Genomic DNA, 24,924 nt, shown 5'->3' with positions numbered 1-24,924 from the left:
AAATTCAAGAGCTGAAGAGCTGAAAACACTACACAAAAAAAGCAAGTACAGGACACAGATAAATGAGTTCAAGGACTGTAAGATGTAAGCACCTCTTTTAACTTATGCTGGGAATCTGTTTTACCTTAGTTTTTACGACACTGGTCACTTTTTGTCTCTATTGTATTCTCTGACTGTGTGCCAGTTGATAGCTCAGTCCATTCCTATGGAAACCAAAATACTGAAGCCAATCTTGCAAGAGGCTTTAGGAAGAAGTGCTCAGAGTTCAGACACTGCCTTGCTTTCAGTCAAAACATCTGATACAACTAGTCTCAAGTCCTACTGATGTTGTTGGCAGATGTATTGCCTGAGATGCTTTGCCAGCTGGATGGACGTGACCAACTTGGAAAGTGGTAAATAAGGTTTTCGGCTATTCAGAGGGTTTTTACTTGTGAAACTAGTATGCTGCTAACAAAGATGCTAAAAGGTACTTTTTGAGATTAAACCCAGTGTCAAACTTAGTAGTGTTTTTGCCATAGTTTACTTGACATAATTATTTCACATACGTAAATCTGCTGATGATTTGCTGCACAGAAGACATCAAAGCATCCTTGTGTTTTCAGACTCCCGTACTTTAAATTAATGAAATCCTTTAAATTATTCAACCTCTCATTTGGTGCATTTTCAGTAGGGATGTATTTTTGTACCTTCCATGTTTAAATGAAGAATGATTAGTCCAGATATTAAGAACTATTGCTAAAATAGGTAAAATAGCATATGGTCACCATAATGCTCAGATAGCTGGAACACTTCTGTGAAGAAATGCTGAGGGAGTTGGCCTTATCCAACCTGGAAGAAGTTCTGGGGAGGTCTCGTTGTGATCTTCCAGTGCCTAAAGGAACTTACAAGAAAGTTGAGGAGAGGCTCTTCATCAGAGTGTATAGTATTAGTACAATGGATAATGGTTTTAAACTAAAAGAGAAGTGGATTCTCCATCCTTGAAGACATTCATAGCCGAGTTGCATGGGGCTTTGGGCAGTCTGGACTAGAAGGAGGCCTCCCAGCTTATGTTGGGGAGGGCTTTAATTAGATGTAATTTAAAAGTCCCTTTCAGCTCAAACCAGTCTATGATTCTGTGTTCCTGATTCCTTCCTTATTCACAGTCTATGTATCAAAATCATATTTATTGTTGAAGACACAAAGCAAAAAAAAATTACTAGGAGCTTGTCTGTGATTCTAATTTTGTCTATTCTTGATACATAGCAATTAAAATTTATCTTAAAATGTATTAGTGTTTTAACGTACTAAAAATGGATAAACAGTCATAAGCTTTTTTGCTCAGTTAACAATATTATGAGTTGAACTTACATAGCAGCATAGCATGTCGTAACTGGAGAGACAGCCTGCCATTTTGATGGTGACTTTACTCACTTAACTAGAAATTGAGATTCTAAGTAGCTGTATTGATCACACTCTTCCCGAGAACTGTTCAAAAATTAAAAATGAGCTGTGGTATTCAAGGAGTCTCGGAATGGTGCAGTCATATATACAGTGCTAATAGTCATTGTAACCAGACTTGAAATAAAGAAGTTTCACTATATCATACATTTTTTTTATTTTTCAATTTCAAACACACATTTTCTTAATTTTTAACTCTAAATAATTATTTGAAATTTAATTAACATATTTACTTGCCAGCCGATATTTTAATAACGTTTCTGAAGATTCCTTGTCAGATTTCTGGCAGTTAGCTGATAATAGAAGCATATAAAATGACATCTTTTGATATTTTAATTTCTTGCTCTTCTGGAACAATATTCTGTATACATATATATATATATAATTAGAGATATGATAGTCACAGCTAAGTGTTTGGTTTCTTCCCTGAAACGCTACTAAAACAGACAGGTGTTGATGAGAGAAAGTCCATCATATGCTCCATGTCATTCTAAGTCGTTCTGGGAACATACTTCTCAAAAGGATGCTGATAGATGAAACAACCTCAAAAGAAAGTGTTAACCAGCATCTGTATAGCCTCTTTTCTTTCCAAAGACACTATGACTCTTGGGTTTTGAAAGTCTGTGATGAAGTTGTTATATAGAGCGAAGCATCCTCTCTTCTGCACTTATTTGCTGGGAAGAAAAAGCAAGTTTAACTATGCATGCTTGTATACGTAGTAAGATTATCTTCTGTAAGACCAGGTAGGTCAAAGACAGCAGTTTCTACGATGTCCGTGAACATGAGCAAAATAACTTCACTTGATGAGCAAAATAACTTCACTTGCCACTTTTGTTTTAAAAGAAGAAGATCACAAATGGATCTTCATCCTTTTATTGCTTAGCCAACAATTTAGGAGTTCAAGTTCTTTGATTCTCACTGCTTCTTGAAAGCATTTGATAGCAAAGAGTTTTTCTCAACTTCAGCTGTAGGATCTGTGCTAGTCTGTTGGCAAAGCATGCAAAAGTAGTGCAAATTGGCTGCTATATTCTGTTTAGATTTTAAGTTATATTCTGGAATGCTTTTGTGTTTTTCGTGTTTTGCTCCAGTGAGTATCTGAGCACACAGCACAGTTCAGTATTTGTCACCCTGTAGATATATACTGATCTAAGAGACTTGCATGTCACTTTTGAAATTATAGATAGCTTTGTGTCTGACATAACAAAGATTATATCTTAACTCTATTATAAATCCTGATTACTTTTAAGGAGTCTTGGGTTTAAAAAGCTTAATATCTCATCTGACTTTTTCTCATCTTAAAATATCAAATAATGTATTTGGGGCAGAAATAATGGATTTGAGGATTTTCTTTGGAAAACCAGGTGAGTGGCCAGACATGCTGAACTTCCATGTATGCTTCCAACTATGATTCTGTCCCAGACTGGATCTAAACCAAATAAACTGTGTATGTAAGTGAACGTGTAGGCAATAAGCTGTGATGTAATTGTTTCCCATTACATTACGCTTAATACACACAATTAATACACATACTCTCAGGCTGTGGTTTTGTATTTAGTTATATTGTCTTAAGTATGATGTACTAGTTTAAAAAGGAAAATTCAAACACTAATAATAATAATATACTTTAAAAGAATTATCATTAGCCATACTGTGACTGGTGCAGTATTAGAAAAGCAGATTTGTTATAGGTTTGCAATTAACTCAGCAATAATAACTTAGTAGTGTTGTGGTTTGTTTTTGGAAAGAGTAAAAATAAGTGAATTATATTCCACTGAAGAGGAGTTATTGATTATTAAATAGTTTCTCTTTTTATGAAAGCATATAGAGAAAATAGTAATAAAACATTTTACATAAGTGCTACTTAATAATGTATTTCTAAAATCAAAATCTAGTAAGCTAATACATTATTAAAATATGTATAATTATCCGATATCCTAAATTCCTTCTGTCACAGATGGTGAATTTGCTGTATCATTATTCCCTCTCTGCTCTCTTGGAGTGCACTTCTTTTAAACCACCAGACCTTTGCTCTCCCTGCTTTGTGGTGTCTTTTGTTTTTCTATTTGTGTACAATGTTCTGTGCACTTGCTGTGTGGGCTTAGTTATGGCCATTCGTTGTGTCAGGAGCTGTTATCAACCGTTAATGTCTGATGTTGGTAAGTCTCATTTTAACGGTACAGAAACAGCAAGGGACAAAATGAAAAATGCTTTTAATCAACTAAACATTCTTCAGGAATCATGAAAGTGCAGAATTTGGGTTTTGGAGTCCTTCGTTTGGAATACTGGCAAGTAATGGTTTATTTTGCAAGAAAAGTAATGGAGAAAAGTAGTTTGTTTGACCTCAGTAATATGCAAGGATGTCAAGTATGTTTCTAAGGGATAGATATATAAATGTAAATAGAAAACAATGAAAGATGTACACTACTTTATTGAATATTCTCAACCTGACATTTTGCTAACTGATTTTCTAGATGTAAATTCTACAGATAGCCTTTGTTAGGCCAAAAGTGTTAAGTGTTGTGCTAGGTGGAAAACTGCAGTTAAATGGAAAATTAGGGCACTAATCATAAAGTATGGTAAATAATTTAATAATAAACTGAAAGCAAGTACTGTTGAAATATGTACTATGAGATAGGAAGGAATATATTAGAATTCCTCAACAGATGCACTTGAATCTAGTATTAGTCAATATTTTTAATTAAGAATCTTGGCATCACAAGTAGTACTTTTTTGAAGGACAAGATAAGGCATTATTATCAGTTGAAGACAGGATTTGCGTGTCCAGAATACTAGGAGAGAATACTGAAATAGAAGGAATAGGAGAATACTAAAATAGGCTGAAAACGTGATGGTCTCTAATGCAGTTTCACGAGCACGGAGACAGAAAATTTTATTCAGACTGCAAAAGGGCATCTGTGTGCTAATGGATTGATTGGTAAGGTGAATGTACTTTTAGGTTTGTCTGTCAAGATACTTGCACTAGCAATAGAGAAGTATTTCTGCCACTCAGTACACTACATAGTGGGACCTATGTAATCTCTTCTTACTTGTGCTCAGAAAAAATGAGTTCAAACCAGAATGAATGCAGAGAACTAGGAATATTTTGAGGGAAATGTAGGGCTTAGCCTTTATTACTGAAATGAGAAGACTAATGCTTGTGTTCAGGTTTTAAAACTTATGTTATACTTTAATAGGTAGAAAGATAGAAAGGGGAGGGGAGAAGGGGAACCCTTAATTAAGATGAGACTGAGAAAAATATGGATAAAGCAACACATTAGCTCCAATTAAATATCTGTGAATTTATTGAAAATAATTGGAAATCATACTCCTTATGATGTTGGAGGATTGAATTATGTAACCTAGAGGCTCAGTTTTAACTTTCAGATCTGATTTGTAGTTCTAGTATTTCAGTTTTGCTGGAATTATGTGCCAGCATAATTACATAATTACATAATTACTACATCTTAAGGGTTTATGACTGTCTCAGTAGTGGAGAGCCTTAAAACCCACCTCCTTTGTAAGGAGTTGTACTTGTGAGTTGTTTTACATTCTTTTTGATCTTTCTTATCCCAGTACTAGCAAAGCCCTTTTCTGATTTTGAATTAGATCCACAGAAGTAATATCTTCACAGCTTAAAAGCCTGTCATTCTTTTGAATGAGCCATGCAATGTCTACCAAGGAGCTCTAAAAGTACTGGGCTACCTTTTTTCTAATGCACTAGTAACCCTTATGTTCACTTAAATCATCACATGTTTAGCTGTGCTGTAGTAGTCAGCTCATGTGCAGTACATTATAAATTATTACAAATTAATCTTCCAAGTCATGTTCAATATTTCAGATGGGTTATTTATGTTTTTTTGAAACTATGGTCTCAGCAATAAATAGGGAAATAAGCCATGTTTCTTCCATATCTTGGCCCTTTTTAGCCCACTAGTGACACAGTGGTGGTAGCCTAACTATGGATGTGCTGTTGATTTCTGGAAAGTTCTCTTCTTTTAGAAAACGGTTAAGTATTTTTTGTAAAATCCAAAGGTGAAAATTGCAACTTGAAAAGTATATCCATGCTACAGAGAAGGAGTGGTTAATCGGAGCATAGGTTGTGTAATGACCAGCTTAACTCACCAAGAAATTATGGAGTGAGTGAGAAGGGAAGTTCATTTTCACAAAGCTTTGTTGCGTTGTCAGTTGAATGTCTCTAGAATGTGGTTAAAGACTTCGTTTGTGTGTCTCTGTCTCTTTGCTGCATAAAATACTCACACTTGTTCATTATTTTCCCCTTCCCTTTATTCTTCCAATTTCTTCTAGAACCGTACTTGTTGTAGGAAATGGACATCAATTTACTGAGTCCTTTTAATGTACAAAGTAGAAGTGGTACAGGGAGAAGAAACATTAAGAGATCAAGACGGTTGATTCCCACTGTATTATTAAGTGTACTTGCTTACCGTCTTCTGTTATCTGTAATTTCAGAAAGGTGTTTGGTGCTTTATCAACCTAATGAATATCCAGGAGTCATCTGTGATAAAACTTTGTTTCAATAATATTAGTTCTTGGTATTAAGATAATAATGACTCATGCACTTCACTTGGTGTTTTATTTTAACAAACAATAGTAATTTGTGTTTTTACCTTTATGTTTTATATGAAGTTACCTGAAATTATTTTCACAGCTATTTTTTTAATGATAGTGTTTTATATGTTAGGTTGGTTGGCCTATTGTGCTACTGGAATGCCAGGTACTAGAGATGTATAATGCTATTTAAAACTTCCCAATAGTAATATCAAAATAATGATTGTTCTAAGTGTTGCTGTACTACTAAGCGCCTTTGAACTATGGGCCAGAAGGAACCTGTGTTTGCCTGTGTGTTTTGGGAGATGAAACGTGGACCAGAAGGACGTGTGCCCCGGTGGCACAGTGGTAGGGACGCCGCTTTGCAACACACGAGCCCGGGTTCTAATCCCTGTGGCGCAAGTGGTAGAAGTGCCGCTCTGCTACACAGAGGCTCGAATCCCGGGGGCTGGACTCGATGATCTCTAAGGTCCCTTCCAACCCGCACGAGACTGTGATACTGTGATACTGTGTGACCTCACGTGTTAGTGTGGCTTTGTCATAGAATCATAGAATTACTCAGATTGGAAAAGACCTCACCGATCATCAGTTCCAACTGCAGCCTAACCATAGTACCCCAACTCTAACAACCCTCTGCTAAATCATATCTCCAAGCACCACATCCAAATGGCTCTTAAACACATTCCAGGGACGCTGTGTCAACCACCTCCCTGGGGAGCCTATTCCAGTGTTTAACTACCCTTTCTGTAATAAAGTGTTTCCTAACATCCAACCTAAACTTACCTTGGCGCAACTTGAGGCCATTTCCCCTCGTCCTGTCACCAGTGAGAAGAGACTTGCCCCACTCTCACTGTAAGCACCTTTCAGATACTGGAAGAGAGCGATAAGGTCTGCCCTCAGCCTCCTTTTCCCCAAACTAAACAGCCCCAGCTCCCTCTGCCTCTCCTCATAGGGTTGATTTTCCAAGACCTTCACAAGCCTTGTTGCTCTTCTCTGGACCTGCTCCAGGACCTCCATGTCCTTTTTGTACTGAGGTGCCCAAAACTGAACGCAGTACTCGAGGTGAATGTTACTGGGATTCTTTACCTATACCTTTGTGCCTGTGTTGGGTTCAGTTGTGTATCATGTATCCCATTATCCTGAACTTCGCTAGGGAAGAGGAGCACTGCAGATAAGTAGTGTAAAAGGTCATTGTCGTTTCATTGTTGTCATCTCTGGTGATGTTTTAAAAAATAAATAAATCATAAATTGTTTGGAAGAAACAGAATGTTTCTTGTTTCAGAATGAGAGGATTTACTGCAGATTCATTTCCTAAGGAGGGGTATTTGTTAGGGGCTAAGCATGCAACAGAATAATGTAGTAGTAACTGGTAGAAAAATGGTAACAGCGAAGATAAGATAGAGTGTGGGGAAAGAAAGTAGTAATGAAAATGCATGTTTCCTTAGTTACAACTCAAACAATAAAAATGCGTTCCTTTAGTTTTATGTATTCTTTTAACTTTGTCTTCTTACCCACTCAATTCATTCTGAAAGCACAGTATATTTGTAAATCTTTCAATAAATATCCATCAACAAGAGAAAATCAAGTTTTTTTTTCTTTCACGTGTGTGTATGGACATTGAGTAGGAAATACTGAAAATAAAGGAAATGTATTATCCTCCGTGATAGAGAATAGCAGCTATATTTCTTCCAAGTCTGATATTCTCTCAAGTTATTTAATGTTGTCTTTCCCCAGTATAATTGCCAACCACAGCATGATACACTGCATTTTTTTGCTAGCTTTTTTTCTTTTTTAATGAGTTTTGCAAATTCTTCTTATATTTACCTGTAAAATATGTTGGTAATAATGGAAAATTTTCTTCTCCCTAATTCATCCTGAAATTTATTATTAATTCATATTGTATGTGTTCTGCATTTATTAGTAGCTGTGCAAATGCTTTCCTGTTCTGCAGTTGTATGTCAGTGCATGCCTTGGTGCGTGTCTGTGTGTGAAAATGATAGAATGCTAATGTTATGCTTCCTGTGATATCCAGCTGAAAAAAAAGAGAATTAGTCACTCACTGCTTGCTGAACTTGCTGTGAATGCTGTTAACTGTCTCTGGCAACAGAAGTTTGCATTTGCACACAGGTTTGCAGTAAGATTTTTGGCAGGTGTAGGGCTTTTAGGGCTTTCGCTGAAGAGCAGGGGTCAATGATGACTAACTGTAGAAGCAGAAGAAGGTTATTTTGGCCAAGCATATTCATGATAGGTCTTTCCTGTTTTTCATTTTGAAATAAAATAGCAGAACAGGAATAAAATAGCTGCTTATATTTGTTTTAGGCGTACTTGGTGAAATCCACTCTGCTCACATAGTGCTCAACTCTTAGACAAAGACCGGAATGGTAACATATGTGAAATCTGCCTTTTCATTCTTTATGGCTTCTATATCACGTTTTGAAAAAGAAAACAGAAATATTTGTATGCCCTGGCACTGGATACTGTGGGCATCTCTGGGACTGTTTGGCCCATCTCTACCCTACCATTATGGTGACAAATTGATTCACAATTCTGAGTCTTAGGGTATACAGAAATACCCCCATTCCTTGCAATTCCTTACAAAATGGCAGTCTTTCTTATATTTAGTTATATTCCTTATTTGATATCTGTTTGCCTGCTGAAACCATATCTAATGGCTTTATTTCAGTTGTTACATGGTGAGCCGGGTCTTACACTACACTACCAGAAGATATGAACTTAATGTTTTGGTTTCTTAAAGATCTTTATTATGGGTTTCCAAATCTTAGAGGTGTTGTTATTGTTGTTTAAAGTATTGTGATGCAACAGTAAATATATCAAAACAGTATCATTGTTTTGTTTTATAAACTGAAATTTCTCCTAATTTTCCTTACCCAGGGAAATTACCGCTTCATGAAACTTTTACTGGCTCGTAGAGGGAACTGGATGCAGAAGGATTTAGAGGGTATGACACCATTACATTTAACGACACGTCACAAAAGCCCCAAATGTTTAGCTTTGCTGCTAAAACATATGGCACCTGGAGAAGTGGATACCCAGGATAGAAACAAGGTAAAAATATTACTTATTTTAAGACAATGTTTGTAGCAGGTTTAGAAATTGAAGTTGCAAAAAAACATTTGCATGGGAAAAATTATTTCAGTAGATTAACACATTTTTTCTGATCCTTTGAGTTAGCAACAATCAGGGGTATTGTACTGATGACCATTAACAATATTAATATTTTCCTGATGATAATAATGTAAAATTTTGTTGTACCTACATTCATATTCAGAGTACTTAATCTAATAGAGAAATGGGGACTTTTTAAACATTCAGAAGAAAAGCTGTCTTTCTACAATTTGTAAGTGATCTTGGAACTCATGCAAAAAATCTTCCCATCAGGCACTGATCTACCACTGAATCAAATGTCAGTGCTCCAATCACATGCTTGTATCACTTCATGATTAACATACCAATTTGGCAAGACTGGCTTTAGTGAGCATTATCATATCATTTGTATCTTATGTAGTGTGTTTTTATTGTATCAAACGACTGGGCTTTCTAGCAGTCTCATTGTGTAAACTCTGAAATCCTTATCTTATTCTGCTTCCCTGATGATAGAATTAGCCATCTGCAAGCTCTGTTTCCAACAAATGAATCTCCTGTCTTCTCCAGACAATAGAGTTGAATCAGCCTGTGCCCTAGCAATAAGCTGTTTGCCTTCCAGGGTGTTCTAACATGTATCATGGAAACCCTGGCTGTAATTACAGCATTCACTCTGGAGAGGTCATGCTGATTCCTGACCACGTTATAATTAATTAACAAAAGCATCTGGAAACCAGCCAAAACCTTTTAGGAACCTTGCTTTTATTTCAACAGAATTTCCAAAGCGGTATTAAAGTATTGCCAGTATTTTCCACAAAACATAAAGCACTTTTATTCCAGTTCTTGTCATGAGTAGTCAAAGTAGCAAGAATGGAATTTAGGCACTCTTGGGAACAGAGACCAACAGGTTCAACCCTGGTTGGCACATAGCTTATTCATTTCCCTTATTGTAACTGTGCATCAAGATTGTCAAATTTATTCTGGAAAATGTCACAGAATAACTGTATTTTACATTTATTTCTGTGTAGGCAATTGATTGAGAAGTAGATTGTGATAGATTGTGAGAGAAGCCAGTAAAGGAAACTGCTTTGGTTTGTAAGTAGTGAAACCTTTTTATGCCCATATGCATTTGTCAGCTTTAGCTTCACTTAAGAGATAGCATATGTTAACTTTTTTTCAAACTTCTACCGCTAGAAGTTTTTAAATTCATATTCTGACAGACTGCAATGGATTGAACATGCTATGGTGCTAGGCTATATGTCATTGTATGTGGTGTAAGTTTTCAGTCTACTTTCAGCCTCTCTAGTTATGTCTTAGAATGAGCTCTCTCTCAGTGAGCACCTGAGTAAACAAAAAATGTTAGTATCATATTATGTTATCATGGTACAAAACTAATAATCTAAAGCAACAAACACAAATAATAGGCTCCTTTTGCCTTCTTCTTGTACAGAGGTGCAAAGGATAAGTTAGTAAATTCACACATTCGATCTTACTATTCAAGGATGCTAATTTAGACACAGATGTTTTGCAGCAGTTATTTCTCTCCAATTTCAAATCAAAGTGCTATGTAGCATTTTGCTGACATGAAGGTAGGGAGAAGTGGGGGAAATGGGGAAATAAAATAATTCTGCTTCTTATAACCCTGTACTATTTGGCAGTTGGGAAGGATGTGTCTGATGGATAAACTACTTACTAATATACTAACATTTGCTTTTGTAATGATAACCATTGATAGCACACATGAAAAGCACTGACTGTCAGGTATTAGCAATATGGATTTATCTGGTGTTTTATTGGCCTGATGTTGGTCCATATACATTTGTATGGGAAACTGTTGATCACAGCCTGAACCTCTGATTCAAGCAATGAGTCAGCTGCAGGAGCACAGGTGAAAGTAATTCAGCTGTTATACAGGAAGGGGTGGAGCTTGGCTCCACCTCTGTCAGATCTCATTTAAGGGCTGACCACCACTAAGGCAGGTTCTCTTTCTCTGGAGATCGTTCCTTTGTGGAGTTTATTGCGAGCCTTCAACATTGGTGAGCATTTTCCATTTATCATAGATTATCTTTCTATCATGATAATCTTTCATATGAAACATCTGTTTAACCTCTGTTTATCTATCAACTGTATAATTGCATAACTGTACAACGTTAGATCCAGTGGTGCTCAGCCTGTGGTATTCTGAGTGATAAAAGACAGTGTCAAAACCTTTGTTCAAAACAAATCAGTGTCTGCTGTTAATATTCTGTTCTGTCTTCCCCTAGCAGAAAATAATCTTTTGATATGGTTTTCCATTAATTTCTGTCATTCTGAGGGATATCTAAATTGAAGAAAACCTAACTAATCACTACTCTTCTGCATAGTGCAGCTCTGGTACTGAGACCTGCTTCAAGTGATTATTCTAACCTGGACGTGATTGCTTAATACCAAGGCCCAGTATTTTCTCTAAGCCTGAAATGGCTGCACCTGATGACATTACCCTATTGTCTGACCAAGTGCCATGTATAGTATTCTCTTGCCGTAGTCAAAGAATCCTCATAGAAAGCAATTGATCTTCTACGAGAAATACGTAAGAACACGTGCAGTGCAAGGTATGCTTCAAAAGTAGTGCCTCCTATTTATTCCCATGGAGACTACAACAGATACAGAGAGCACAGTGACACTGCTAGAGCAAAATGTCAGCTACAAAAGGCTATTTTTCAATGTAGCCACTGCCTTTTGTTATGCATTTTTGCCAGTATGAACAAGAGATTGTATGCTGCACTTGCAAATATCTGCACCAGTAGAGGTTACCCACCATCACTATTGTCACTGCTGAAATATGCTGCCCAATACCTCAGTGTGCTCGCATCCTGTTTGGTCACCATAAATATTCAGCAAGCACTGATGAATGTTGGTGGGTACCGCTTTTTCCAAATGGAGAAATTCAGTTACATGCCTTTGCTTCATACACATTTTCATGTCAGATGCCGTTTTGTCAGAGTGCCCCTCTGCTGTCATCTGTTGCACAGCTACAAAATTTAATAGAACATTGGTGGGAAGGCTCAGCCTCTACAGCCATACCACCACCACCCCCCTCTGACAGTGTGCTTTAAAATAGCAGCCATTAGTTTTACAGCAACCCTCCTGAAATATATTATATAGTTCATGTATATAAATAACAAAACTTATTTTATTTTTTTTATTAAAAGAAGAAAAGAGCAACAAAAACAGAGAATTAGTGGGATATTTGTGATGCTAACATACCAAGCTGGTTCAATGGCAGTGACTGCAATTCTTAGTGTGTTCTCAAGGTGGTTGTTAGAGAATTTTAATGAAATTTTACTCTTCCAGTACTTTTCCTTGAAAACAGTTGTTCACAAATGTGTGTACTGCCAAAAAGCGTTGACGTGAACAAGATGTGACTGTGAAGTGAGGAGGAATATTATTTTTCTCTGGTAAGATAGGGCTTTTAAAAGTATAGAGTTGCAATCAGATTTTTTAGTTGAATATCTGATTGCAGCTGTATACTGTGTCCAGTTCTGGCACTCCTGTTTAAAAAATAAAGACAGGAATCTTCTAGAAGGAATCCAGCAGAGGGCCACAAAAATGATGGAGGGCATGGAGCATCTCCCTTAAGAGGAGAAGCTGAGTGACCTGGGTCTGTTCATCCTGGCAAAAAGAAGACTGAGGGGTGGTCTGATTAATGTTTATAAATATCTGAAGGGGATGTGAAGCAGGTGGGTGAGATCAGGTTCTTCTCAGTGGTGCGTAGCAAAAGGACAAGGAGTAATGGCCTAAAACTTGAATGTAGGAAGTATGTACAAACATGGAAGAACTTCTTTATGTTAAGGGTGTCAGAGCACTGGAGCAGGTTGCCCAGAGAGGTCATGGAATCTCCTATAGGGAAGACCTGTCTGGATGCCTATGTTTGCAACCTATTGTAGGGTACCTGCTTTAGCAGGGGTTTGGACATGATGATCTTTCAAGGTTCCTTTCAACCCCTGCAATTCTATGATTCTCAGATAGTATATTTATGTTAAATGAAAATGGAGTTGCAAATATACCAAAAAAAGATTTATTTTTTTTTTCAGCAATCCTGAAACCTGTCCTCAATTTCTTTTATCAAAATGGAAATAACTTGAGCAGGCAACGTATGGCATGCTCCCTGTGCCCTGGTTGCAGCTCGGTGTTAATAGCTTGTCAGCATTTGATTGCTGCTGAGCAATGGGTGTGCTCCTGGGCCTGGCTGGGCTGCTTGGTGTTGCAGAGACTCAGCTGGGGGATAGATGGTGTGGGGCAGGGCCTGGGTTGCATTATCAGTTGGGCTGGGCCTCATGCAGGCAGAGGGTTGGGCATACATGGCCTAGGAGTTCTGCTAGACATCAAGTTGGCTATAAGCTGATTTACTGGAGCAAATCCAATGGAGTGCTGCAAAAGTTACTAACAGGTCAGAGCATCTGACAGAAAGGAGAGACTGAATGAGCTGGGACTGTTTAGACTGAACAACACAAGGATGAGGAAAGTTCTTATGAATGTGCATAAATAGCTGGAATGTGACCAGGCTGGTTGGCAACTATCAAATTCAAAGAGGCAATGTGCATGCTTAGATACTCAAAGTTGATACTTCAAACTGTGAAAAGACGTTTTTGGTTTTGTTGTTCCATCGTGAGGGAAGTCAAAGCTGGAGCAGGTTGTCCAGAGACATAGTGAAGAGATTCTGAATCTGACTGGAAGTGTCCTGATGAAACTGGCCCTTCTTTGAGCAGTAGAGTTGGGTTTGGTGATCTCCAGAGGTCCCTTCCAACCTCAAATATTTTTTTACGCTGTGAAAATATAATTAAATCATATTTCAAGTTCTAACAAACTTTGATTTTCATCTTCTCTTGCCATTTTTGTAAAACACGATTATTATGTTTCAGCAAACTGCGTTGCATTGGAGTGCCTACTACAATAACCCTGAGCACGTGAAACTCCTTATAAAACATGATTCAAATATTGGAATCCCAGATATTGAAGGAAAAATCCCACTTCACTGGGCAGCTAACAATAAGGATCCGAGTGCAATTCACACGGTGAAATGTATTCTGGTAAGAAAACCTGTTATATACCCTTTTGGTCTTTATTACTTTGCTGTGGTAGAAATATTCATTGTTTCATTGAAATGTTTCTTTTGACTCTACTGAAAGATTAGATCATTTTCTAATACTAGAAGTCAGTAAGAAATAATCTCAGGTATTTTTGCTGTACTGAAGGATGTTTCTTCCACGTTCTCTAGGTGAATATCTTTGTTCTAAATAGTGTGTTATCTATACTCTTCTAATCAGCTTGATATGTGTAACTGTTCATTTTGAGAGTTTTAAAGTTCTCCTACTTAAAATGAACATATCTCATTACTCATCTCAATTGCATGGTGAATTCTCTGTTGCGTGTCTTGTCATTGTCATTTGAATGTTTATTTTTTGTTGACTGCTGTAATACCAAATTTTGTCTTTTGAGTTAGAATTCTAGGAAATAGTTGATCAGTGATCAGTCAGCTATTGGTCAGTTTGTTTGAAAGACTTCACAAATATTTTTCTTTTCGTACTAAATAATGTGTCCTTGATGGCTTATTTTCTTTCTAGTTTCATTTCCATAGCTGACAGCTGTAATTAGTATGTTAAAATCATGCCCTTAGCTTGATTTCAACCTTGATTTTTTTTTTTTTGTTCCATGTAAATCTCTAAACTTATCTAACCTGAAAAGATACAAAAGTCTCAGTTTAATTTTCTCTCAGTATAACAATCTCAATATACCTCTGCCTTTCAGAGGTTTTTCAGAACAAGACACGTTGGTTGTAAGCTAACTATGACTTCTGTGTCTATTTACATTGCAGACTGATAAGTTACCCATGGCACGAGGAAAATATGCGGGTTCTTACCTAAATCACATTGATAATCTTTGCTGATATCCTTTACAGTAAAAATAGTTTTTGAAAATTCCCAGTGTTTTATTAATATGATTTCTGTATTACTTGTGAGTATTCAAAATATTTGTAATATCACTCTAAATTGTTACAAACAAGATTAAATCCATTTTAATTTATATATCCCAGCTTATTGTTCTGCCTCACTAGGAGAATAAATTTGCTGAAAAGTTGGTATGGGTTGAAGGATTAAAATTTAGACTTTTAAGCTTTACATGATCAAGAACATGGCTAAGTGGGCAACATTGGAGGTAGGTGGGCAGTTGGACTAGGTAATCTTAGAGGTCTTTTCCAGTCTTAATGATTCTGTGATTCTACAGGCCCCGGCCAATTACATGAGGACTCAGTCCCACACATAAACATTCACTTGCTTCTCTCCTATATGGCAGGGAGGAAATAGGAAGAAGGTTCACTAGGAAAATTCAAAAATATGTCATTTTCTAATGCTGTTTTCAAAGTCTCTGTGTAAGGAACCCAGAATCCTAACAAGTGTCAAGGTTGTTTGGTGCTTGTTTGTTTGTTTTCTCCTCTGACAGCCAAAAGGGTGTGTTCTTGTGTCCCTCTAGTCTTTTTCTGTGCATTTCTTTATGAACCAAACTGTTCATATTCCAGTGTTATGTGTGCTTATTGGTGGGCATAAGATATTACAAGTTTAAATGCAAAAGTCATTTAGCACCCAGGATAAGCTGTAAAAGTTGGTGATAAGGAAATTTTATTACTGGGTAATCTATCTGATGATTGAATTTGCTTTTAAGTATAAATACCTTTTCTTTTTGTGTGTGGGTGCTTCTTAATGTAACCCACTATCAGAATCTTGTTGTGTCTTAGAACTTAAGTGTTTTTCTTACCTATCTTTTTAGATACCTGCTTGGCAGTGTTAAGGTGACACGACTAAAGCAGGGCTTATAGTCTTGCTCTCCTTTCTTAGTTGCTTTTTATCGTATTATCAGTTCCAAATCTATTGCCCAAGCATTACCTTTGATTCTCTTCCTTCCCCAGGTCCTAACATACAGGTTAACTCCATAAACTTTTAAATTCTTTCTGCATGTTGTTTCTACCACATGCATCCATACAGATAAAATTTTAATTATCTTGTGTTTTAACTTACATAATGGCATTGCTAAATTCACCAGAAGAGTTTTGCAGTGACAGTAGTGTGAAAGATCTGCAACTCTGACAAAGTCACTGTTGCCCTTTTGTTGGGTTGGGCTTTTTAGTTTTGGTCATATCCAGCACAGACTTTGTGCTTTCATTATAGAGTGCTATAAGCTACATGCTTTTGCTGTAATAGTGGTCAGATACTGATATCTGACAAATAACACTGCTGTTGTTTCTGCCATGTTATCTTAAACACTGTGGAAGAATTCCACGGAAAATGATTTTTCCTTATCATTCTACTTAAAATTGTTCTATGCTGCTGTACAAAACCTCGACAAAAGTTAAGCTGCTGGTTTTATTGAGACCACAGTGTGTGATACTGAAATATGCTGTCTTGGTTTTCTGTGCTCTGCCATCTGAATGTGTCCATTTGTTGTCTCCTGTTTTTAAATCCATAAAAGTAAGAATTGTCATTCTACTTCATGTTCACACAATACTTAGCCCATTGGAACTGTAAAAATAATATCAAAAAGAGCTCAACTCAGTGCTAAGTAAGAAAGTTCAGTTTACATTGGTGGCAATTAAGCACAGTTGACTGCATCTAGTATCAGAATACATGAAATACAGTGAAAATGAAACCGATTACGTTTTTAGAAATTAAACATGTAAAGCAGAGAGAAACTCTCATCTGGAGGTCCTCTCATGGTGAACTTCCTTTTCCACCTTTCCAGATTCAGCAGTGCATGGTTACATGAAAAACGTTGGGAAGATTTAAGGAGAAAAGAACAGGATATAGTTCCATTAATATGATGGAAGCAACTGCTTAGTACTCTGTCTCTGTTTTGTATCTCTTCTCTTTGTTTATTCTTCATGGTAAGAGACATGACATTTATTTATACAACCGTTTCCATTGTTGCCTGCAATTCCATTGTTCTAATTGCTACGGAAAAAAAAACACATGTGTAGCTTCTGTTTCTTCTGTGTACTGTGCTTGAAATATTAATATAGTATGACAGTACAGTTATAGTTTTCCAGCAAAAGCACTTGTAGTACAAAGAAACTGTACTCTTGAATGTAGGAATGAGGTTTCCTATGGAATTTTTGTTCAAGTAGCCAAAGATATGAAAACGCAAGTATTTCTAAACTATAATGTGAACTGTGACTTTATCATTAAAAGATTCCTTTTTGTTTTGAAAAAGTGACGCTATGGATCATTGGATGTGTTCTATAGAATGTCAGTCACTTTCAGCCAAGAGTTTTAGGATTTGATTATTTAGTTTGGCTTTTTGCTTTGGAAGGTTCAAAAATTAGCTTTCTAGTTTACATCAATAAATTTCAGGTAAAGAGTAGAATAATAATTATTTTTTGCCCATTTTGTTCAGATAGATTTTCTTCTAGTGCAGGTTAGATCTGGACATATCATTTGATTTTAGTGATTCTTAAAAGTGATTCTTAAATGCTGTTTCTGATTTTATAGCAGTGGGTTCTATACTCCCTCTACCGAGCTGTTTGAATAAGCAGAAGTGAAGCCTAGTGACAGCTTGCTTCTGAGCACTACTAAAGCTAGGGAACAGCATTCCACTGTAATGACTCAGAAAAATGCAATTAGAATGCATTAGAATAAATGGTATTCATGCTTTGATTACTGTATATTTTGCATATAACAACTTCGATTTTATTTTTAATTAGAGATTCATATTTATCAACTTCTGTGTTTTTAATAGATCATCTGTTATTGTGCTAGCGGCTAGATATAGTAATGAACGATAATATGTTTCAAGTAGATTAATTTTTTTGGTCTAGTAAACCATGGCTAATACTACTGATGTAAAAAATTGCATCAGATATTTTAGGTGTGTAAGACAGAGAGCATAAATATCAGTTAAATACAGTATAGACAATATATGCTGTTTCACTTTAGAAAATTAAATATTAAGAAGTCAAAATTGACATTTTCAAAGAAACTGAGTAAGATGCAAAGAATCAGGGCATTGCAGATGAGGCTCCCTCTGCAGTATTAATGTAGCCAGATGGCACTTAAGAAATATGATTAAATTTATTTTTATCTATTAAATAGAAAACATGGAATGTACAGCCTTGTAGATTAATATTATGGTAGAAATCATATCCTGACTTTCTGCTGCTTGATTTAATGTTCTCGGTGTTGAGTGTTAGTTTTCTGTGTAATGCTTAATGTATTTCGGATAATGCAAATACAGGTAATTTTACACAGTTGTGTACCTCGTAAAGTCTATAGGAAAAATTTCAACTATTTTAAAGAGAAAGGAATCAGGAACTGACATTGTTTTGTTAAGGAGCTGCTGATCACAGTCTCTCTCTTCTGTTTCATACATTACGGAATATAGTGTGGAATATTATTTTCAGGATGATCTTTTTTCTTGGTTGTCATGGGTCAAAACCCATTCTACTGTTGGAAGTCATTATAGTTTAAAAATCTCAAGTCTCTCTTCCTTTTTTTGCACAAGATGTGCATGTGACTTCAGTGAATTGTTTTGAATCATTGGAAATAGAACAGCAGGCTTAGACCCTACCATTTATTTAAGCTCTTATTTTGACATCTTTCTTCTGTTCTAGATGCTTGGTGTCCTGCATCTTGAATTTCTGTTGATTGGCTTTCTGCTTTCTCTTGAGCTACTGCTTTCTTTTCTAGAAGATGAAGTTTAGAGTTATTTTGTAGGGCTTTATCATATTCACCATTTGCAGATCTCTGTGGTGCTAAAAGGATGATCATTAGAATTTACTCTTCTGCCTGAGAAAGAAATTCATGAAGAGCAATCTGTTTAGAAAAAAAATAGAAAAGGAATCATGGTAATATAAATCTATACACCACAGGGACTTATGTGAAAGAAATTTAGCATATTTTTAATAAAATGTGATGAAAAGTGAAGCTATATCTATTAATTGCTATGTTATATGTTCAAATGTATAATCATAGTACTCTTAAAGACTTTATGTTCAAAATTAAGCTCAGGACAAGTAGTTATGTTTGTTGGAAGTACTCTCTCATCCTGTCAGCTTGACATTTCTGGTGGAAATACTGATAGTCATGTGGTTTTAAAATGCTAGGAAAAGTAATATAATGAAAGCTATAAGACCAATTTGTGCCAATATGAGTGTCATAGGAGAAGAGTATGTTGAGATACATGTTGTGTTTAATTTAGAAAATCAAGTAAAGAAGATGTAGTTATTTTCACAGTAGCATGAGACAGTCTTTTCAGGATCTATGTAAAGAGTCACTTGCATTACAAGATGACAAAACATAGTTTATAAAGCTATAGCTTTATTATATATAAATATATATATATATATATATGTATATATATATAATATATTCTACTGAACAAGGACACCTTATCTCTGTGAGACTCCAGATATACCTGAGAAGAGCGTACAGTATTTCTCTTTGCCTTGAGTACTTCTTTAATTTTGTATTTTTATGTTTTCTTAAAGGAAGCTGCACCTACAGAATCTCTGCTTAACTGGCAAGACTACGAAGGACGAACTCCCCTTCATTTTGCTGTTGCTGATGGGAATGTGGCAGTTGTTGATGTCCTGACCTCCTATGAAGGCTGCAATGTGACATCGTATGACAACTTGTTTCGAACTCCTCTTCACTGGGCAGCCTTACTTGGTAAACTGGACAATGCCAAAATCATTTAATAGATCATGGGCTGCAGTACTTAATCTCTGTATCTGTCTTTTATTTAATTCCAGCATTGCATTATAATCTCTTAGAACAATAATAGTCAGTTTCTGCTATACAAGTATTAGAATTTTGCGTGTAGAGTGTTATTTCAGCCTTAGGTTCTCCAAAGAAACCGTAAAATATCAGCAGGCAATATATGCTCATGATTTAAGAGCAACTAGAGTGCATGAGATGTTCTTGCATGTAGCTTTGTTCATAGGCTTTAAAAAAGAAGTTTCTCTGGAAACTAGTACTGAATAAAACTGCTGCTCTAGAGCAGCAGTCTCCAAAGAGGAATATGTGCCCAAGACAATGTATTGAAATGTATGAAGAAAGTAGCCAAACTTGCATTTATTTTTTTTTATCTTAAAAAAGAAAGAAATTACACTACACTGTCTTCATGTCAAGACAGTCATGCACAATTCAAAAGGTGCTCTGAGGGAAGTGTTACTGTTCCACAATGCAGAGAGACTGACTGTCATATCCTTACTCATTCATTTGCTTTCAGCACATTGCGATGTATTGTGGTTTCTTTGTACCTGGTGAAGTTGGTTTACAGGTTATATTATTTAATTTTTACTGATCAACCACTCCCAATCAGACAAGTGATTTTAAAAAAAAGTCTTGGAAAGTAACTGCAGATCGAAGATAGTGCTGGTATTGTCAGTACAAGCAAACAAGAAGAACATGGCAGAGCTGATGTATCTCCTGCTGCTTGTACTCTGTATCAGCCACATTCTAAGGAAAAACGATAGTCATATGTGACGAGAATTTGACCCCAAAACTTAGAAATAAAAATTAAGACTATTTAAAGTATGGATTGACATCCGTTATTGTTTACCATGATCCTTCCCTTAATCCCTCAAGAAATTAGCTAATAGTCACCGGAAACAATGGTGATTAACAAGACATTTGAATGCTAAGCAAGAAGAACTTGAAAATAAACCTCTACAATTTTTTCAACAGTGTTTCAAGTCATACAATAATCCAGTGCTTTACAAAATTTCACTAAACAAGAAAAACACAAAGAATTGGGGAAGCATTCATTCTGCCTGCTATGGTAAAAATGGCTGAAATAAGGCTTGGAAAACAGTATGGCATCAAACTGGAGTGCATTCCTTTGTCAGCAAATACTGTTGTAGAAAACATTGCTGAGGATTTGAAGAAACTGATATTAGAGCAAAGTACACAGTGTGGGAGGCTTGCAGTACAGTTGAATGAAATTACAGATGTTTCTAACTGTCTCAGCTTATGGTATTTGCTAGATTTTGTTTCGGTAATGAAATTGACAGGGAACTACTGTTTTTGTGAGCCACTAGAGGGAAGATGTACTGGAGAAGATGCATTTTCAACAGTAAATGATTTGATAAAAGCAGTGCTTATGGGAAAACTGTGTAATCACCTATAGTGTGGCTTCTTTGACTAGAATAAAAGTAGATTTCAGGGGATAGTTTTACAGCTAGTATCATACATTGTCATGGTTGACATGCATGAAATTCATTCACCGTATCATTCATATACATGCTATAGTGGTGAAGAATTAGGAGTCTGAAAGGCACAAAGTACTGCAGAGTGAATCATCCATGAATTTAATTTTGTAAAAACAAGACCTCTAAATAGTAGAATGCTCTAAAATGCCTTCTGATGAGGTGGGAAATGAAGTTATTTTGATTTTCTCCTTACAGAGTGCTTAAAAGGCTTCTAGAACTATGATATGTCAATAGGAGTAACCCATTTCTTGAGCCTATTGACTTATCATTCTGACTTACCATACCAGCCTCTTCTCCTTCAGCGAAATATTAAAAATCTTGAGTGGTAAAAAAAGAAAAAATCAGTGGATAATCTCATCTGTTTCTGCAGAAATTCTAGGGTTAAAATTAAAAACTACAGGATCTGCTGATTCTTGCTGAGACTGCATGCTCATTCCCATCACTAACTCCTCCATTCTAGAGGTTGTGTTTTCTCTCGTTGCATTACATTTCAGTTGTTCAAAGACAATTTTTTTGGTTGCGCAATATACTAAGGAATTGGAAGAGTGCGATTGAAGACCTTAGGAGAGAAAGATACATAGTTTATCTATAAACAGGCTATAGTAAAGGGAGAAATATTGGTGTTTCGTATTATTTTAGAAAAAAATGAGTTGGAAGAGATGTCAGAACATCGAATCCAACAGTCTGCCATAGGAATTGTAAACAATGAAGTCAGACCAGATTGCTCAGGACTTTATGCAGGGCAAGTACTGAAAACCTTTGATGACAGAGATTGCAAGACCCTACTTCTCCTTACCATTCACTGGGGCTGACTGATGTTCGGCTTCTTCACCAGGACCCCCAGATCCATTTCTGCCAAGGTCCTTTTAATCTCACTGCTCCCCAGACTTGTATCACTGGCTGCATTATTATGTTTCTTCAATATTGTGCTGCTACTGTTACGGAAAACAGATGAAAGGATCCAGTTTGACTTCACAGGAAATCCTGCTCAATTCTCAATACTAGTGTGTTCTTTAAAAGATACTGGATGCAGTGACTTTCTTGAGAAAGTAAAGGAAGCGTTACTACAGAGGCAAAGAATAATTGCAGATATTACCTCTAGCTCTTCCCCAAAACACCTGATTAGTTATTTTTTTCCCGTTTTGGTCAATTGCTGGTTTACCACATAAAGTTTTTTTTTTTCCTGTTTGGATTACTAGCCTCAGAGTTGGGTATTCTGTAAACTGCAACACTGCATATGTGAATTCTGTGCTGTTTGGTTTCACAGTTTACAAGATCATATGTTTGTAAAACAGCTAAAAATAGATACAAATAAATACTAATGAAAATGAAATGCATAAAAAGACAGGCACAAAAATAATACGAGTTGAAAAACTGACTTCCTAGTTTCCATTCTCCTCAGTAGAAGAAAAAAAACCAGATTGTCTGCTTTATAAAAAGAAAGAATCCAAGCACTCTCACTCATCTTAACAAACTTCTCCCCATTACCCTTTGGGATGCAACAGACAAAGAATGTCAATAAAAGAATCAAATTGTTCACTGGAGCAAGTTACTTTGCAACTTCAGCGACAATATATATGTAGTTTGATTCTGGTTTTGGTTTATTGTTTTATTGCTTTTTTTTTTTTTTTTTTTTTTTTTTTTTTTTTTAAAGGATGTTCTCAAATTTGCATTTGGATTCAAGTTGATATATTGAATTTTTACAGGGAAATTGTGAAACATTGTAAGTGTCCTTGGATCGGTCTCCCAAAGAAACAATCATTATTACTTGTTTCTGTCCAAGAAGCGAAATTTATTGTGTTTTGAAATTGATTGCATTTGAGAGGTTTTGTCTGTTGGAAAAACAGATTGTCTAATCAATGTGGAATAAAGGGGTAGGATGTGCCAAGACCACCAGGGTACTTTGTGAACTTCAGGAGGTCTCTAGGTGGCGTATGTCCATGGAGAATTTCTTACTGATAAATCTTGATCGGTTTTTAGCACTCTTTTAGAGGTGGCTACAGAATGTCTAGTATAGACTTCAAAGAGTCTAGGATGTTATTAATTGGTCTTCATAATAGGGCTTACTATATAGTGCAGAGACATAGCCAAAACAGATGCTGTATTGAAGGTGGTGGGTAGCTCATGGCTGGTTCACATGGCTTTGTTGCTCCTGTTACTTTTTATTTTGTCAGGGTACATGAAAGTGTCAGCCAAGTTACAGCTCTTCTAAATAAACATATTACAGCAATGATAGTTCTTGACTTCAAGTATCGAGTTCTGATGTTTATCCAGACTGTATGAGTTTGTTTACTATCGCACCAAGCACAATTTGTTGTTTTTTTTTTCAGTTCCCACAAGTCTTTCTTCTTACAGTTAATTTAGGCAGGCCTCTTGTACTGATTACAGAGTTCAACTGCCCTTTTTCTATTTGTGTCCTATAAGTTCACACGACTTCTTTTCTCATTCAGTAGTACTCTTGTGGTTTTCCTGCTGAGAATCCATTCAGAACCAACTTCTTTCAGTGTTCCTGTTTCATTTCAGTTTTTAGATGGGAAAAATGTAACAATATATTTCTTTTTAGTTTTTCTGGTAGGAAGAGATAATGCTTCCACTCTTGTCTTAATTACTCGGTGGAAGAGCTTTTCTGTACACCCTAATGCATCTTTTGGATAAATTTAAGTTCCCAAATAGCTTTTCAGCCTTTTTCACTGAGGTTGATCACTTTCTCCCATTTCTTCTACTTCTGTACACATATAGTCTGAAAATGGTATTCCACAAAAGAAGGCTTACATGTTAGATTTTTAAATGCTACATATTGCATTTGTTCCATGACTACATTCTCTTATTGTCAGTGTTCTCATTAAATATCTTGCTGCTAGTAGAAAGATTTACCTTTTTCCTTTATGTCAATTGTGGGTAAGTAACAACCCGTAGAACAGTCTGTTTTGCTCTCACACAAGACACTGTCAGAGTATTTTTATGTGATTTATGCCTTGTAGTATTGTGTTTAAAATAGTAAATTATTAAGATATTCTCTGAATGGAATATGTGTCTAAAAGAGCATATAAGAAAGGATCCATTGATTTTTATGTTCATATACTCTGTTGTCTTGCTTTTTTTCTGTCTGTGAAGTGGATATAAAATTCACTCTGCTCACCAAATTTTTGCTGTTTTAACCTATGGACATTCAAATCTGTCTTAATGGAAGGAGTTGTGTGTCAGTTTGTTGTTTATTGCAGATGTGGCAGCTAGCAGCAGACTATGCTACAGATTCTGCTAATCACCTTCACTTGAAATTTTGTTGGAATAAAGCCTGAATTAGGAATCCACACTTGGATTCAGATTGCATTCGAGACAGATAGTATCAGTCTTTACTGACTGTTCTATTTCTGACTGGTCTGTCATTTAGACACAGCATCTTAGCTGAGTTATCTGAACTTTCTCTGGGTTTATTCACCTCATTCAGTATAATCTTAATATTGCAGATTTCTGTCCAGCTACTGCAGGTTTCTTTGTTTAAGGAAGTGCTCTTACGCTTTCCTTTAAAGGAAGAACAAAATATTTGTCACATGTTTATGTCATTCTGATTTACAGATGCT

General features: G+C 36.1%; 1 protein-coding gene across 6 annotated transcripts in view; it reads left to right on the top strand.

Annotated features, from left to right (window-relative positions):
• INVS (inversin) overlaps positions 1-24,924 on the top strand; it is a 76,790-nt gene that overhangs the window by 21,716 nt on the left and 30,150 nt on the right. For 3 of the 6 annotated variants that reach the window (XM_015855084.1, XM_015855086.2, XM_015855087.1), the window contains 3 exons: positions 8,896-9,069; positions 14,007-14,174; positions 19,619-19,799. In XM_015855084.1, the coding sequence (XP_015710570.1) occupies positions 8,896-9,069; positions 14,007-14,174; positions 19,619-19,799 (523 nt within the window). Of the gene's footprint in view, positions 1-8,895; positions 9,070-10,133; positions 10,201-11,097; positions 11,142-14,006; positions 14,175-16,878; positions 17,021-19,618; positions 19,800-24,924 lie in introns of those variants that run through there. The other 3 variants (XM_015855088.2, XM_015855089.1, XM_015855090.1) reach the window with 3 other exon arrangements.

Source organism: Coturnix japonica, chromosome 2, assembly GCF_001577835.2.
Source record: "Coturnix japonica isolate 7356 chromosome 2, Coturnix japonica 2.1, whole genome shotgun sequence".
Taxonomy (NCBI): Eukaryota; Metazoa; Chordata; class Aves; order Galliformes; family Phasianidae; genus Coturnix; species Coturnix japonica.
This window is presented reverse-complemented; position numbering and strand designations above follow the sequence as displayed.